The sequence below is a fragment of the Condylura cristata genome, unplaced genomic scaffold (genome assembly GCF_000260355.1).
Source record: "Condylura cristata isolate star-nosed mole 26May11 unplaced genomic scaffold, ConCri1.0 scaffold00034, whole genome shotgun sequence".
Lineage (NCBI taxonomy): Eukaryota > Metazoa > Chordata > Mammalia > Eulipotyphla > Talpidae > Condylura > Condylura cristata.
This window is the reverse complement of record NW_004567135.1, coordinates 3,545,717-3,562,449: the sequence shown is the minus strand read 5'-3', so window position 1 is coordinate 3,562,449 and position 16,733 is coordinate 3,545,717. Positions and strand designations below refer to the sequence as shown.

At 39.7% G+C, this 16,733-nt stretch overlaps 3 protein-coding genes across 3 annotated transcripts in view; 1 reads left to right on the top strand and 2 right to left on the bottom strand.

The window, feature by feature from the left end:
* Positions 1-1,860: 1,860 nt before the first annotated feature.
* On the top strand, positions 1,861-2,790 carry LOC101619023 (olfactory receptor 2AP1). The gene has a single exon (XM_004692649.1). It carries the CDS (start codon positions 1,861-1,863, stop codon positions 2,788-2,790), a length of 930 nt encoding a protein of 309 aa, XP_004692706.1.
* A 3,194-nt stretch (positions 2,791-5,984) lies between these two features.
* Positions 5,985-6,920, bottom strand: LOC101618782 (olfactory receptor 6C2-like). Its single transcript, XM_012732372.1, is given in 1 exon segment — positions 5,985-6,920. A coding segment is annotated over 1 exon segment (936 nt).
* Positions 6,921-16,117: 9,197 nt separating this feature from the next.
* LOC101630325 (olfactory receptor 6C2-like) overlaps positions 16,118-16,733 on the bottom strand; it is a 5,111-nt gene continuing 4,495 nt past the window's right edge. Inside the window, exon 2 of the mRNA XM_012732293.1 lies at positions 16,118-16,728. Within this exon, the coding sequence (XP_012587747.1) occupies positions 16,118-16,728 (611 nt within the window). The remainder of the gene's footprint in view (positions 16,729-16,733) is intronic.

Here is a 16,733-nt window from a genome sequence, read left to right as displayed (position 1 = left end):
GGGGCGGGGATCAAACTCTTGCTAGAGTGGCTTTAGCTTCTCAGTACTGTGCTTTAACTCGTTGCACCACCAGGGAGGGCCCAAATCTTTTTTATTTTTTAAATGTGGTTTTCAGGGCTTTCAGGACCTGCAAATGGTTCCACTTAAGCTGCTTGCCCACGACCACATCTGTCTATGCCCTCATGTGGGCAAGGCCGGTGCCAGGACGCCATACTCCTCCCCAGTGCTCATGCTCTCCTGCAACTTTCCCCCACCCACCTCCAAGCTACTCTCTCTGGACCTTCATCCCCAGCCAAATATTTAGGTTTGTTCCTGAAGTCATCAACAAAGGACATTCATTAGCCTTCTCCAAACAAGAATCCCCAGAGCAACTGCTGCTTCTTCACACAGTTGATCCCCCGTGTGCATTCTCAGCAGGGCAAATGTATAGCCTGTGTCACTCTGGGTAGGTAGACGCTGGATGGCAGGGGAGTTCGTGCTTAGGTCATCAGCCTCATTTCTGCTGAACAGAGTCTCAGTCAAGTCCCTCTTTTCACCTCCTACTAATTGGCTCTGCTTTAAAAAGACAGGCTACCCAAAAACTCTGATTTAACTCCAGTACGAATTAAAAAGAACAGAAAGAAGCCAGTTTCCACAAACCTGTGAGGGGCAAACTACTTCTTATCCGGAGAAGCTGTGGATGTTTTTGTTATCTCTGTGAAGTGCAGTGAGAACCTGGTAGCAGATAATGTAGAAAAGGCAATAAATTATTTCATAATTATGTGGCCCCACAAGTCTTATTCACCTCTAAAAATATTTAGGATCAAAACCCCACTATAATCGTTTGGATAGTTAAGTGAGCAAGTAAACTCCTAATTTACAGCTTCACACAGTTTAGTCTCTGTGGCTGTGAATCCTGAAACTGCAGCAGATGTGATTCTCAGCCATCCCTTGAAGATTCCAGGTTAGTAATCAGGGGCAAACGGGCATCTGAGCTTGTCAACTCTTCTTGATACTAGTTCCATGAATGGGTTGCTACTGCAACTCATGAGTGTTGTTTTTTTTTAATTTTAAGAATAAATCAAATTAAAAATATATCAGATCACACATTATGAAGAGTGTGCTGTGAAACTTCTATTTAAGTTATATACATATTTGTAAGAAAATGCCATAAAATGTAGAATGTAAGTTGTAGAAATGTCGAAATGCGTGTCAAGAAAACAATAGAAAAAGTCTTGGTACGATGCTTCCATTTAGTGTGACTCTGGCCACATGAGCTCACAAATTAGTGTACTTGAAATGTCCTTGAAGTGCTTAATTGTGAAGTTCCTTGAAAACCCTGGGGCATAGATTCATCTACTTTCCCTGTAAACTTTCTATATGTATATACACAAAAGTATTTACACATGGTTCAGTGGATTCTTACACATGAAAAAGTCATTATAGGAATTGATAGATCCCCACTTAAGAGTGCCTACTTTATTCTCAAGTTTCTAAGTTTCCTTTGAAATACAATCGAATCTCCTAGCCTATGGGAAAGCAAATTTCTAGACACTCTAAGAAGCTATTACCATTAATTTATATGAAAATTCTTTTATATTATCAAACGAAAAGTAACCTACAAAATCATACCAAATAAGAATAGTCTGCTTTTGGATAGCGGGGGAAACCTTCACCATGTGGGGAAACAATAACAAGAGTTTTTCTACACAGAGCAAACGGGACTGGAAGGACCCAGAGCTACACAAACTGGCCAGTGTCCTGAGTTATGTCATCAGCGGAAAAGTTCGTGTTCTGTTTCCTGACCACTTCAGAGTACTTCCTTCTTACTTAGATTCATCACTATATCTTTTTTATCTGAGACTCCCATTTTTGTCAATAATGAAAAATAAAACTATGTTGACTGAGTTTATCCTGCTGGGTCTAACAGATGTCCCTGAACTTCAGGGCATGGTTTTCTCCTTTTTGTTCCTCAGCTATGTTCTCAGCATCATGGGAAATCTGACCATCATCATCCTCACCTTGCTGGATGCCCACCTTCAGACCCCCATGTATTTCTTTCTTCGGAACTTCTCCTTCTTAGAAATCTCCTTCACCAATATCTTCATCCCAAGAGTCCTAACCAGCATCACAACTGGGAACAAGACTATCAGCTTTGCTGGCTGCTTCACTCAGTATTTCTTTGCGATATTCCTTGGGTCCACAGAATTTTACCTCCTGGCAGCCATGTCCTATGATCGCTATGTGGCCATTTGTAAACCTCTGCACTACACCACCATCATGAGCAGCAGGGTCTGCATCCAGCTGGTTCTTTGTTCGTGGCTGGCCGGGTTAATGGTTATCGTACCACCAATCACACTGATGAGTCAGCAGGACTTTTGTGCATCCAACAAGCTGAATCATTACTTCTGTGACTATGAACCCCTTCGAGAACTCTCCTGTTCAGACACGAGCCTTATCGAGAAGGTTGTCTTTCTTGTGGCCTCTGTGACTCTGGTGGTCACTCTGTTGTTGGTGATTCTGTCCTATACATTCATCATCAAGACTATTCTAAAACTTCCCTCTGCCCAGCAAAGGTCAAAAGCTTTTTCCACTTGTTCTTCCCACATGATTGTCATCTCCATCTCTTATGGAAGCTGCATCTTCATTTATATTAAACCCTCAGCAAAAGACGCAAGCACGTTTAACAAGAGTGTAGCTGTGCTCATTACTTCAGTAGCACCTTTGTTAAATCCCTTCATTTACACACTAAGGAACCAACAGGTAAAACAAGCCTTCAAGGATACCATCAAAAAGCTTGTGAATCTTTAAGTCATTAAATTTGATGGATGAATCTTATGATGTCAGTCACTAGGTATCAGATAGCGTTAAACTCCAGGTCAATGAGAGAGTTTTTTAAATAAGTGAGTGGCATTGGGGTAGGATAGTGATTAGGATTTTATAAATAAAAAGGCAATTCAACCTAAGTTAGAGTGAATACATGTTCAGAAAGGATGACACGGAAACTTTGTCTTAAGGATAGGTCAGCAGGAAAAAATACAAGAAGAGAAGTTTAAGGGAGGAAAGCAAATGGTAGAAGCACAAAATTTCAGTCCAACAGGACTGAGTCACAAATTTCAATGAAATAAAAAGGAAAAAGAACCAAGGTGTGCAAACTATCAATTTAGTTTCAAATTAAGTTAAACCCCATTTTAAAAATATTAAATGCCTGTAATGTCCAGGCACTTGGATTTGGAACCAGATCAGTGGATTCAGCAATTCTTCCCATGTAGATGGTCACTGATGTTGCGGGAACAGAGGCAGTCATGAATGGGAGCCAGTAGAGGAGAAACTCAAATATCAAATTTTAAGCACACTTCCAAAATTTAAAAAGGTAGAGGGCTAATAAGAAAGGCACAGATCTGTGGAATTCGAAGGAAGAGAATATCTGAAGAAACAGAGGTGGTTGACCAGTCGCAACGCTGCAGTTTGTATTTACCTTCAGTCTAATATCCGGGAGTCCAAGCATAACATCTGTACAATCAGAATTCCACCTGCAGGTGCTCCATGATTACTCATCCGGTGCATTTCTAATGGATGGGCAGATGGACAAATGAAAGAGGGAGCACAGCAGTGAGGTTTTGTTTATTTTTTGTTAAGTGAAGAAATTTAATCAGGTGGGGTTTTTTATACTGAGAACAATGAATCAGCAAGTTATGCCTCATAGAAGAATTCTTAGATCTGCCTGGAAACTCCACTCTGTTTTACAGATGGAGAAACTGAAGCTTGAAGAGATAAAATCACTTGTCCAAAGTCATACAGCTGAGTGACTCAGCAAGAACTATAGCTAATCTGCTGACACCAGCATTTAATTGCTTAACTACACAACACAAACTCCCACCCACTCTGGCTGGTTTTAAGTCTTGCTTTTCTAAGTGTTTCTAATTGTTGTGGCCTTCCACCTGTTTCCCACTTTTTCTAAGTCCTCAGCAAGCTTCCATTAGAAGCCTTGGGACATGACTCTCCTTAGGAAGTTGGAAACTTCCTGAAACAAAAGCCCATGTTACTCTGTTACACCTCCCAATTCCCCTTCCATGCCCGTGTCTTTTCTGAACAATGTGAGTCTCCTTTATTTTTCTCTTGTTTAAGAAGGAAAATAAAAGCCTCAAGAGCATGAGTTGGGAGAACTCACTAATGAAACTATCATGTTCTTTGAAAATACAATATATTTTCAATGGGTCTGGGTTAATTTTCCTGTCCAATATGTGTACATTTAGGTCTTGAATTCCCCTGAGTTTAAAAACTAAAGGTAACATCAATGAAATAAACTGAGCAAAATCAAAAGTGCACAGTTTAAATAATTTGCATGTATTTCAGGCTTATCACATGTCCGAGAAGGTTTCTCTAGTGACTGGGAACCACCAAAAGTCTCTGTCCCTAGAAAGCCCTTTTCCTGTACCCTTCTTTCTGGTATGAATTGCTGGGTATCAAATCACCCCAAATTTTAGTGTCTTAAAACAATTTATCATAGTTCATGATTCTAGAGGTTGAATGGGATCAGCTGGGTGTTCCCACGTTCGTCTGTCATTGAGTTGTAATCAGACGGTACCTGGGGTGGGAGTGAAAATAAGGCTGTTAACCCAAGATGGCTTCCTCACCCAACTTTCACAGTGCAACTGAGAGGGCTGGATGGGGTGGGCTGACCGGTTATCTCTCTGTGGTCTCTCCAGAGGGGCTTTTGGGCTTCCTCGTGGCCTGCCAGTCTCAGGGTGTTCAGACTTTTCTCGTCACTTGGACTCTCTCAGGGCATGTGTTCCAAAAACTGGTGGATGTTGCGAAGAATCTCTCTTAAATAATTAAACTCACTTCTAATAAATTCCCAAAAACAAAGCAAGTCATAGACACAACAAGTTAAAGGAACGAGGGGGAAAATTACCCCTCTTAATGGAAAGAATAACACTGAAAATTTTAAACTGTCTAATTCACCACAGCGATGAACCTGAAGATGCTTTTAGGGCAAAAATAGACACGTGCGATCACTACACACTTCAACCCTTTACAGAATATTGGATTCCCTGAGCCTCATTGTTTCACCAGTGGTCAAATGTTTATATTAGTGAATCATGTGGTGTATGTGGATTTTCTAGGTGTTATTAGAACTATTAGAGGAAATCTATTAGGATAGAAGCTAAAAGCTATACAGTCATACTTTCTGTATTGCTGAGGCTTTTACTGTTGCTTTTATCAGTGTTGATATATTCAAGATAATAAGGGACAATGATTTTTATTATTATATTTTCCTTTTGTGCAAACGCCCATTATTTTTATTATAAGATTGACAAGCCTAAAATGAAGATAGAGGCAGCTTTTCAACTCCTGAAAGTCAATATACTTATCCTTGTGAGGAGGGAAGGTACTTGGAAAAAATATTGTATTGCAAGGAAAAACAGTGAATGTCTGGGATAGTTTCACATGCAAGAACCATGACTAATACATTTGGAGTTGATTGAATTGCAAATTAGAAAAATAGAAAGATTAGCAGTTTCAGGGAGGGTGGAAAATGCCCACCTACATAATGCTGAATTCGTCAGCTTTCTTCGACTTTCTCCTCGACTCTCTTTATCAGTCAAAATACAGCAGTCTCTCCTTACAAGGAGGCAGGGGGTAAATTACAAGATGCCCAGTGGATGACTAGAATCCAGGATGTGCCAAAATCTAGATGTAGTATGCTTTTACCTAAATAGATACACTTGTCATAGAGTTTACTTTATATATTAGGCACGGTAAAAGATTACCAATAACTAATAAAAGTGAACAATTATGACAATGTTCTACAATAACCGTTATGCAAATGTTCTCTCACTCTCCTCTCAATACCTTATTGTATATAATATTTCCAGACCATATCTGACCAAGTTGAAACCAAGAAATCAAAATGAAGATAAGGCAAGGCTACTGCATGTCACTCTTACTGCATCAGTTTTCATTCATATTCCAACGAGACAATTTTCATTTTGAGTATCCTACTACTTCTTTGAATGAAATGCAAGTCTTTTGAGGGTGTCATGGAAAGACTGCTTGACTTGTTTATTTCTCAGGGAATAAATGAAGGGATTCAATAGAGGGGCAACAGATGTAGTAAGCAGAGAGACTGCCTTATTAATGGCCACTTCATCCTTAGCTGAGGGTTTGACATACATGAATATGCAGCTGCCATACGAGAGGGAGACCACGATCATGTGAGAAGAGCAGGTGGAAAAGGCCTTTTTTCTCTGCTGCACAGAAGGCAACCTCAGGATCATCCTGATGATGTAGATGTAGGACAGACCCACACACAGCAGGGTCGTGATGAGGGTCAACACAGCACTGACTATAACCAGCTGCTCTATCAGCCACGTGTCTGAACAGGAATTCTTCAGTATGGGGGAAGCATCGCAGTAATAATCTTCAATAACAAAGTCACAGAATTCCAGACAAATCAACAAGCTGAAGGGTGGAATGATAATAAATAAGCTAGACCCCCAGCAGCAGCAGATGAGATTCCTGCAGACCCTGCTGTTCATGATGGTCACATAGTGCAGGGGCTTGCAGATGGCCACGTAGCGGTCATATGACATCGCGGCCAACAGGAAAAACTCTGTGGCCCCAAACAGGACTATAAAAAAGATTTGTGTAAATCAGGCTTCGATCGTCATGGTCTTGTCCCCACTTGATATCATGTACAGGTAGGTGGGGACACAGGCACTAGTAAATGAGACCTCCAAGAAGGAGAAATTTTGCAGGAAGAAATACATAGCAGTTTTCAAATGGGCGTCCACGAAGACGAGAACAATGATGGTCAGATTCCCCATTACGCTGAACACGTATGCGAGAAACAGAAAGATAAACACCAAAATCTCTAGCTGTGGGTCACTTGTCAATCCCACTACGATGAACATTGTTATGGTTGAATGGTTCCTCATGGCTGTTCATGCTCTTGCCCAATCTTCACAAAAATGTCTCAGAAATTGGATCTAGGGAATGTCAAGAATGATAGGATCAAATACCGGCTATAAATAAAGATTAAACTCAGCCTCAAGTTGCTCCTTTTGTAATATAAAAATTCATCTTTCATGAAGTCCACTAAATTTATCACAGGGAAGTTAGAGCCAGTTGGTCTGGGCTCGAATCATATGTCCATCTCCTCTGTGAGCAACCTTGAAGCAGGCAAAAACATAAAATCAGAAGAAGAAAAATCCTGGGGAAAGTTTTGTTGCAAAGACTTCATAGCCGGAAGGTATCTCCTCATAGATTGCCTACTAGCTACAGTGTGTGGCCATTGTCCAGGGAAGCTGAGAATGAGCCACCTGAGTGTAATCACAAGGATGATCATAGAAACCCAAACCAAGGGGGGTCTACAGGAAAAAATGACATGAGGGAAACTAAATTCTATCAAAAATGTTTCTATCTCAAAAAAAAGATAAATTGTGGAAATGTTCCAAAACAGGAGGCTACAAATTCATGGCAGCGCAGAGCAATACCTGACACCCATACTGGATCCTGGCAGGAAATAGGAAAATTCAATTAAGTCTATTTTGGGTCAGTGACAGAATTGAAATATGGATGATGATACAAAATTTTTGTTATCAATGTTAAATTTACTGATATTGAGAGAAACACTATGGTTTTGCAAGTAAATATCTCTGTTCTGTGGAAATAAATACACAGCGAACTATTATAGTTAGGGTAAAGCTGTATGTACTGAGACTCGTGAATTTTTATGTTGTGTGAGTTATAAACAAAGAAGAAAAGTACAATGAAGAGAGCCCAATAGAAAAACAAACGGGTGAACTATAAATAGGTGTACCTGCATGTCATAAATCCTTGGTACATTATCCATTATGAAAATGTTTGTTATTTCTAAATAAAACTTTATTTTAACTATCACAAAACAAAACAAAGGAACAAGCAAAACTGAACCAAAACAAACCTTCAAAATCCACCTGCAGAATTGAGGTTACCAGACCTGAAGGGTGGAGGTCGAGGAATAAAGTGGAGACTGTGGTTGCCATGTGCAATGCAGTATGGTTAACCATCGGCTCTGGGCCATAAAGCAGATGTCAAAAAGTACATGTTGCGTTACTGGAACTTGAATGCTTCTAAGCAAGATCCATTTCACTCTTGCTACTTCAATCTCACCTCCATGCTATTATGCCATCAACAGTTCTTTTCCCAAAGGAACTGGTCACTTCTTATCATCATATGGAATAAGTACTCATCAATCTTTGTGATTTTTAAACTCAATTATATTTAAACAGGTACTCCTCAAAAACCATTTTTACTCTTGACATCTGTATTGCCATGTTCCTGATTTTATGCAGGGTTCATTGTGGTTTCTTATCATCCATCGAACAAATACTGCCAACATGTCATTCGTCCCCACACTCTCACTATCTGACTTTCTCTCTATCTTCAAGGCAGTTCTTTCGGACTTAGTACATCCTTAGGCATCTGCTCAGATTTCTTCATCAGAACCCTCCTGGGTCATCTTGTCACTGTGGGGAAGGCACCAATTCATAAGTCTCACCCAGGATCACTAATTTTGGTAATGCTGCAATCATCCAGTCACTCAAATGTTATCAGCCTTTTTCAATTTCTTCCTAATAATTAAAGCTTGAAATTATCCATTTCCCCCCCTCCCTACCTCAGCTCTATGCTCTACTTGGGAAAGGGACTTAAAAATCTTATATTGTCCTTTATACACAGCACTGAGAACACTGTCATAGAGTTTTGCATGACAAATTTTGTTGAATTGTCTATAACTATATATATATGACAGATATAACTTATATAATATATATGTAATGTTATATAAATATATGTAATTCTTATACAATACATAATTCTTATATAACTTATGTCTATACATGATTACTACCAAAATCACTTATAGACACATTTAATGTAAACAAAGAAATGAATCTCTAGTAGTAGGATTTTTGCATGAGAACAGGGGCCCCCCCTGGTGGCCATATCTTCCAAGATTCAGCGCTAGCACCAAAGGCTCACCACAGCGGCCTGAGTTCAAGCCACAGCCAGGGAGCTAACTCACATATGGCACCACAGAATCCTCCTGTCTCCCCGCTGCTCCCCTCAGCAGTGTCGCTGCCTGTTCTGCTCCCCACTCTGTCTCTGCTGAATCCTCTCACCCCGTCCCCACATCTCTGGCCTACACCCCAATTCTTCTATGCAAAAATAAAAAATAAAATCTTCCCCAAAATGCATCATGAGAACATTTTTTTTTGCTGATATCTATTATGCTAAATAATATTGTATAATAACATTAATATTAGAACTAATTAATATTTTAAAATACACTCAAATGAGGAAGAAAAGTGACCAAAGTTTCTGGAAACTTCCTCGGAGCCACATCTTCCAAGCATATAGTTGATGTTCGCTATCTTAATCTAGTTTCTATCTACTCAGTTTATTTATCAATGTAGTAATTGATTGATGTAGTAATCAGACCAATGGCCAAATGCACAGCCACTTGGGTTCTGAGCAAGAACAGAGGAAAAGTTATCAAATTTTAGACATTGATCTAGTCAACTGTTTGCTATCTTCAGTATCTTCAGTCAATCTTTTATGTCCCCTCTGTCTGATACAGTGGACACTCGCACATGTTAATCTCCTTAAAGTGGCTCATCTGGTTAAAACATGTAACAACTCTAAAATACACACAATATTTATTAAACTTAGTAAGAGAAGTTAATATAAAAAGCTCATTAATAATGCTGTAATTAATATATCTAATGCTAACTGGCACGTGCCAGCGAATGCGTGCTGACAAGATCCGAGCTTGTGGGGTGCATTCCTACAAAGTTAGGGGGCCCCAAAGCTGGCTCCTGCTGGACCCCTTTATTTTGATTTGGGCACTCCTATAATTGTACTAACTTTTTCATTCGAATGTATCAGATGAAGTCAAAAGCGATTTTACAATTGGCTGTTTAATAAAAGCAACAGGCTGTTATAGTAAAGTCAATATTGCAAAACAAGGCGGTACTAAGAACATGTTAAAGAGTAGCCAGAGCGCTTTCCTGCCTGGAACCCACAGCCCAAATCCCATCATTCTACTACCTTTCTTAAGTCTTTCAGCCTTCGGTGAGGTACTCTACTCTCTCTTTTAGTGATAGATTCACAAGTAAACTTTTCCACTCTGGCCCTCAGGTTCATTTCCTTCACATATAGGATGCCTTAATGAGACTGAGGGTCATTAAATAGTAACTAGGATTAACGGGGCTTCATTTTAGCTAGTCTTTCATGGTGGTAAATATAGAAATGTTAGTCTTAAATTTTATGAATTTGTGTACCCGTTTTAACATTAATAGATTGGTTGTTCAGTTGTAAAGAGGACAACTTGCCTAACAACTGTGCTTTTCTTTCAAGAATAATAAATATTATAATCTTAGCTGGAGGTCAAAAGGACCCCAAACTTTTCTTAGGAAAAAGGCGATGCTTAATGCATATGCTAATGTTATCCCACAGCTTGCTTGTAATGTATAAATAAAGTGCTGCTGAGACAGAGAACCTGAAACTCACGCCCCGCCCCCGAAAATCTCTGCTCGCCAACGCAGTTTCCCATCTTCAAAGACCCTGCCATTCCATCTGCTGCAGCTGGACCGCAACAATTAATACATGTAATATTGTAGTAATATTTGTAATATATTGAGATTAAAATAAATAATTAAAATTAATTTCTCATTTCTTCTCACTTTTTTAATGGTACTACTGAAAAAACTGTAATTGTCAACGTGGCTTGCAGTAAGTTGCTGTTGACTAGAGTTGTATGGTTCCATGTCTTCTCCCATTAGAGATGAAAAAATGGATCCCCATAGGGCCCAATTAGTTCGGTGCTTTAAAAGATTTTCCTGTCTTATTGTTCCTCACAAATATCCCAGAAGTATATGTTCACCAAGGACATAAAGCTCTTTGTTATCTTTGTGAATTGCGTGAGAAGCATGTCTCCCACTTACTGACGTTCCCAGGACTACTCCAGCCTGCAAGTACTGCTCCTGAAACAGCAGAGCAGACTGCTAGCCTCCAGCCAGCTGTTCATGAGGCAGCTGGGGACTAGGCTGGACACTGAGGCAAAGCAGTGACTCCTTGCCATCAAAAAAAAATGGAATAAATATACAGCAGCTTCCTATTTTTTTTTTCAATTAACACTTTTTCATTATTATGGGGGGAAAAAATCCTGAAGGAAAAGATGTCATTAGAGGACTGTCTTTCATTGTCAGTTGTTTTGCTTAAAGATACAGTTTCCAAGAACCCATCAATGCCGTGAAGTGAGGACTTGTGTGGGTGATACGTAAAGAGACAGGCATAGTGCGAGATGGACACAGTGAGAGTTTCAAAGATTCCTGAGGAGTGAGTGAGTGGTCTGTCAGTCAAACCACTATACCTGGGGCTGAACCAATGCAGGGAGCATGAAATAAGTCTTGCCCACATTTTCAGTCAGATGGTGTGTTTGTTCTAGCAGAAATATCAGAAATTATTAACCCTCCTAATAAAATATCGAAGTTTGAAATGAGTGCTTTATATCCTTTCCTGGAGTGAAACACTACATACAGAGTGAGATGTATTATATACAGTAAGACTTAACTTTCTCCTCCGTCTGTTACAAACAGCCAGTGACCTTCCCAGTAAAACACCTAATACTTACCTTGATATACTTCATTGTCTCATTTGGAAGCTGTACCTCCAGCAACGTAAGTGAACCTCCAATTGAAAGAAAAGATGTTAGTGACAGGACCCTCGCTAGTGGCGCAGGGGTTAAAGCGCAGCACCATGAAGCTGTCCACAGCCACTGCAGCAGGAGTTCACTCCCTGGCAGGGAGGGACCCCCAGGGTGCAGCTAAACCTCTCCTTACCTGCCCACTGCTCCCCTGAGCAGTGCATTTCAATGGATCTGCCTGTTCGCCCCACTGTCTCTGCTGAATCCTCTCAGCGCCCACACCTCTGGTCTGTATCCCAGTTTTTGTATGCATAAATAATAAATCTTTTTTAAAAAATAGAGAGAGAAGATGCCAGGGGACCATCTAGGTGCATTGTTGGGAGGCCACACTCACTGTGACTATATACCCAGTTTCTGAATTACCAGTTTTACTCTTATTTTAAAATTAAAAAATATTTCTGTGCACATTGGGTAACTGGAGGGAAGCTAACAAATTTCAGAGGCAAAGAAGTTAAAAGCCCTCTCTTATAAGGTGGGGGGTGTGCTGGGGGTGAGCTAGGGGTGGTAAGCCCACCCAAGGCAGGGAGATGCTGTCCTTCTAATACACAAACAATGACGTAAACCAAATTTTGTTTGTTTGTTTGTTTATTATTATTGTGTATCCTCTCTGGTGCTGCACAAGGTGGTATTCTGACTTTCTATGGGCAGATAGATTTGTTCTGAAACATAAAGCATTTATTATCACTGGAATCAAGTCTAAATCTCTTAAGCTAATGGACCTGAGTATTGGATGTGTAATCAGAATTCATGATTTTCACTGTGCAGTTCCCTGCGGTGAGACCGCCCGATGTCACACACACACCAGGGAAGGAGCATGAATGTGGAACGCACAAAGCTTCACTGCCCTCCACACCTGCTTCAGACCAAGTATGTCACCACGATCCTGTTTCATCCCATATTTTAAAAAAACAAGGAAGGGAGAGGGCCAGGAGATCTTTCTTATGACCACAAAATGAATTATGACACAGACAATAAATGAAGTTTTTCCTGGAACAAAATTATACAAAACAGAAACCCACTACTCACAGCACTTCTAACATTAATCATATATCTAGTGGATAATTTTTCTATTATTCAGATAAGCCTAGTCTTTAATCAACCTGCATACACAATTTTTTAAAAATGTTTCTGTTTAATTGAATGAAAGCAAAAAGCTACCACCTCAACATGAGAAATTTTTACACATAGATGAGTAGGTTAAAAAAAAAATACCAGTGCACATAAATACAAGTTTTTACCACTTAAAAAGTCCACTGAAATGACATGTGTACCCTGGAAAATGTGAATCTATATAAATATATTTTTTAAACAAGCCCATTGTGCCACAGTTAGTTTTAAGTCGCAAAATCCAATGCACAGTTGTTATAAGAAATTAGTGCAATTAACCTGTTCACATTCTATCAAGTTGACGGTTTCATACTTTGTTCCAAAAGCCAACTTTCACTTTTTCTTAAGTTATTTCTTCCTCGGTATCGAAGAATGCCTGTTCAGATTTAGACAAACTTACCCAAACATCAAACTGCCTAGATGCGGTAGAGAATTTTTTTACTTATATCACAGCAAATACATGGAATGTCACACACTGATCTTACAAGCTACGTGGAGTCACTCTCTGAGGCAAACAGATCTGTACACTAGGGGAGCTCTTTATTTCCTCTCTCTATGTTATGATGCAGAAAAAGTTGAAACAAAAGGTCCTTGGTGACCCTGAATCAAAACTCTAATGAATCTAAAATGCACTTTATTTTAGCAAAATAATCCCCACCCAAGTACCAATGGGGATAATGTCCTTGGAGAGAAAGTACAATGGTAACTGTACACCCAAACCAGACATAGAAATGCAAGTTTCTAATTACAAATCAAGATGATTCTTCACTGTTTATTCACATATAATTCAAACAATACAATGGGTGAGAAGCTAGCCTCATTGCCTAAAATAACCTGCATAATACATGCTTAATACACAAAGATTCAAAAATAAATAAGAAAAGCTGACAAATTCATAGAACTTTGAGATGCAGGAGTAAACATTGTTTTAGTACTTTTCCTACATTTCTACAGAAAAAATATGTCAAGCACCTTTCTTATACTTTTTTAAATTTTTTGAAGATTTATTTATTTATGCACAGAACTGGGGTACTGGCCAGAAGTGCAGGGGCGGTAAGAGGGTTCACCAGAGACAGAGTGGGGAGCAGAACAGGCCCACTGAGGAAGTCCACTGCTGAGGGGAGCAGCAGGCGGGTCAGGAGAGGTCTGCCGCGCCCTGTGGTTCACCTCTGGAGCTGGGGATCGAACTCATGCTGAAGCGCCTCTGGCTTCTCAGTACCATGCTTTTGTTACAGGGCACCCAGAGTGAACTGGGTCGCCTGTGTGTGGGGCCTCACCTGGGCGCTTAAAATTCAGTTATACTGCAGGCGCATACAAAAGGGTCAAAATGGGTTTACAAAAGGGGAAAAGAAAAGGAAACAACCCAGGGAAAGAGAGCAGGCTACAAAGTAACTGGAATACCTTACTGGCTGGGCTGACTGAAAATGCTGAGTCATGCAGTCTGTAGAGCCATTTCTGCAGCGAGAGAGAGACCCAGAGACCCAGAGACCCAATGGCCCCCTATTTATCCGCCAATGTCCCAGAATTCCTGCTTAGCTCCGCCCCTGGGTCCTCTCAGTTCTCTCCCTGGTACTGCTGGGAGTTGTAGTTTCCAATCACTGGAGCAGGGGTAGGGTCCAGAAAGGTGGAGAAGAGGGTGGAGTCCACAAGACTCTGCAGAGTTCCTTTAGGACATCCTGCCCCTTAACACTTTAATCCACTGTGCCACCAGGGAGGGTCCCCTTTCTTATACTTTTAATGAAAAATAGACAATCCAATATTTTTAATTTGACAATTTGCCTGCTATACTTTTTCTTTGTTAAGGAAGTACATTTCTGTTTTTAGTTGGTTAAGGTTTTTTAATCATTAATGAAGAGATTTTTACCAATGTTTTTTTTTAATTATACATATAATTAAACATTTTTTCAAACATTCCTCATTTTGTACATTTTTTCATCTCAGTTGTAATCGCCATGGACTTCACACCATGAATTCACCCATGTGCCAACACCATAATCGTGTGCACTCTTCCCGCCCCAGTTTTGATCCTGTTCTCCTCTCCACCCCCATAGAATCTCTCTACCAGTGCTACTTCTAGATATATGGAGTTCATTATATGTTTCTCTTTTAATTCTGTTCAATTGGCAAAGCATAAATAGAATTTCTATTAAGCCAGCTGAGGTTAAAAAGCAGAGGAAATAAGCCAATTATCTGACTGGGAAGTAATGGAGATGGGCAGTCATCTCTGATCCACCACAGCCATGAAGCTGAAGAGCCTAAGAGGAAATGTGGATTCTAATAATCAATTCATTGTCCACATTTCCACAAATTTCAGAATCCAAGTCCCTCTGGTCTTCTCTGTTACATCACAATTTGGTATCTTATATTAACTATTTTGCATTTTACCTTGCTTTGTTAGCTCTGTTTTGGAAGAATTAATTAGAAATCTATCAAAGATCACTAAATACTATTTGATTAAATAGTTTATGTCAACATATTTTGCATATATATATATAAATACAGATTACAAGAGGTAAAGAATATTATTATTACACTGTGCAAAACCACACATGTATTTTGAGGCATCATTAAGGTAGGCTAGAGTTCAAAGCAGCTTTAGATTTCCTAAATATCAATGTGCTTATCCTCTTGGAAAGAAAAGCACATGGAAAAAAGCTATGTCACAAGGAGGGGAAAACTAGTCACATGAACAAATAGATACTGTGCTATTAATAATGGCCAGTGCATAGTTGACAAAATGCAAAACAGTTGAATGAAATGTAGCTTGAGAAATATCAGTCTTCATGATACTATCTCCCCCATAGATCTTTCCAGACTTTCTTCTCAACTCTGTTGTACCTCAACATTATCAAAATACACAACACTCCTGCCCTAATATTTATCCATAGGCTATAACACATTGTTTCTTTATATAAATACAGATATATAAATACAGATTACAAGAGGTAAAGAATATTATAATGACACTATGCAAAACCACATATATATTTTGAGGCATCATTATGGTAGGGTTAGAGTTCAAAGCAGCTTTAGATTTCCTAAATATCACTGTGCTTGTATTCTTGCAAAGAAAATGTAAGCTACTGAAATGTAGCTTAAATATTTAACAGAGAAACATCTATCTGCATGATACTCTCTCTCTCACAGGTATTTCTAGACTTTCTTCTCTTCACCAATGTTCCTCAGAATTATGACAATACACAACTCTCCTGCCCTAAGATCTATCCAAAAGGTATAACACACTGTTTCTTTAACTTAATTTCACATGTCCATAATCAACTATTTCCTTGAAAGAAACGCAAGTGTTTTAAGAGTGTCATGGAAAGACTGCTTGACTTGTTTATTTCTCAGGGAATAAATGAAAGGATTCAATAAGGGGGCAACCGACACAATAAGCAGAGAAACTGCCTTATTAATGGTCACTTCATCCTTAGCTGAGGGTTTGACATACATGAATATGCAGCTGCCGTACGAGATGGAGACCACGATCATGTGAGAAGAGCAGGTGGAAAAGGCCTTTTTTCTCTGCTGCACAGAAGGCAACCTCAGGATCGTCCTGATGATGTAGATGTAGGACAGAACCACACACAGCAGGGTCATGATGAAGGTCAATACAGCACTGGCTATAACCAGCTGCTCTATCAGCCACGTGTCTGAACAGGAATTCTTCAGTATTGGAAAAGCATCACAGAAAAAATGGTCAATAACAAAGTTGCAAAATTCTAGACGGCGGGCCAAGCTGAGGGCTGGGAGGACGATCAGGAAGCCAGACCCCCAGCAGCAGCAGATGAGATTCCTGCAGACCCTGCTGTTCATGATGGTCACATAGTGCAGGGGCTTGCAGATGGCCACGTAGCGGTCATACGACATCACGGCCAACAGGAAAAACTCTGTG

Excerpts from the sequence above, each read along its gene's own strand:
- LOC101619023 (XM_004692649.1), top strand. The coding sequence starts at position 1,861 with ATGAAAAATAAAACTATGTTGACTGAGTTTATCCTGCTGGGTCTAACA.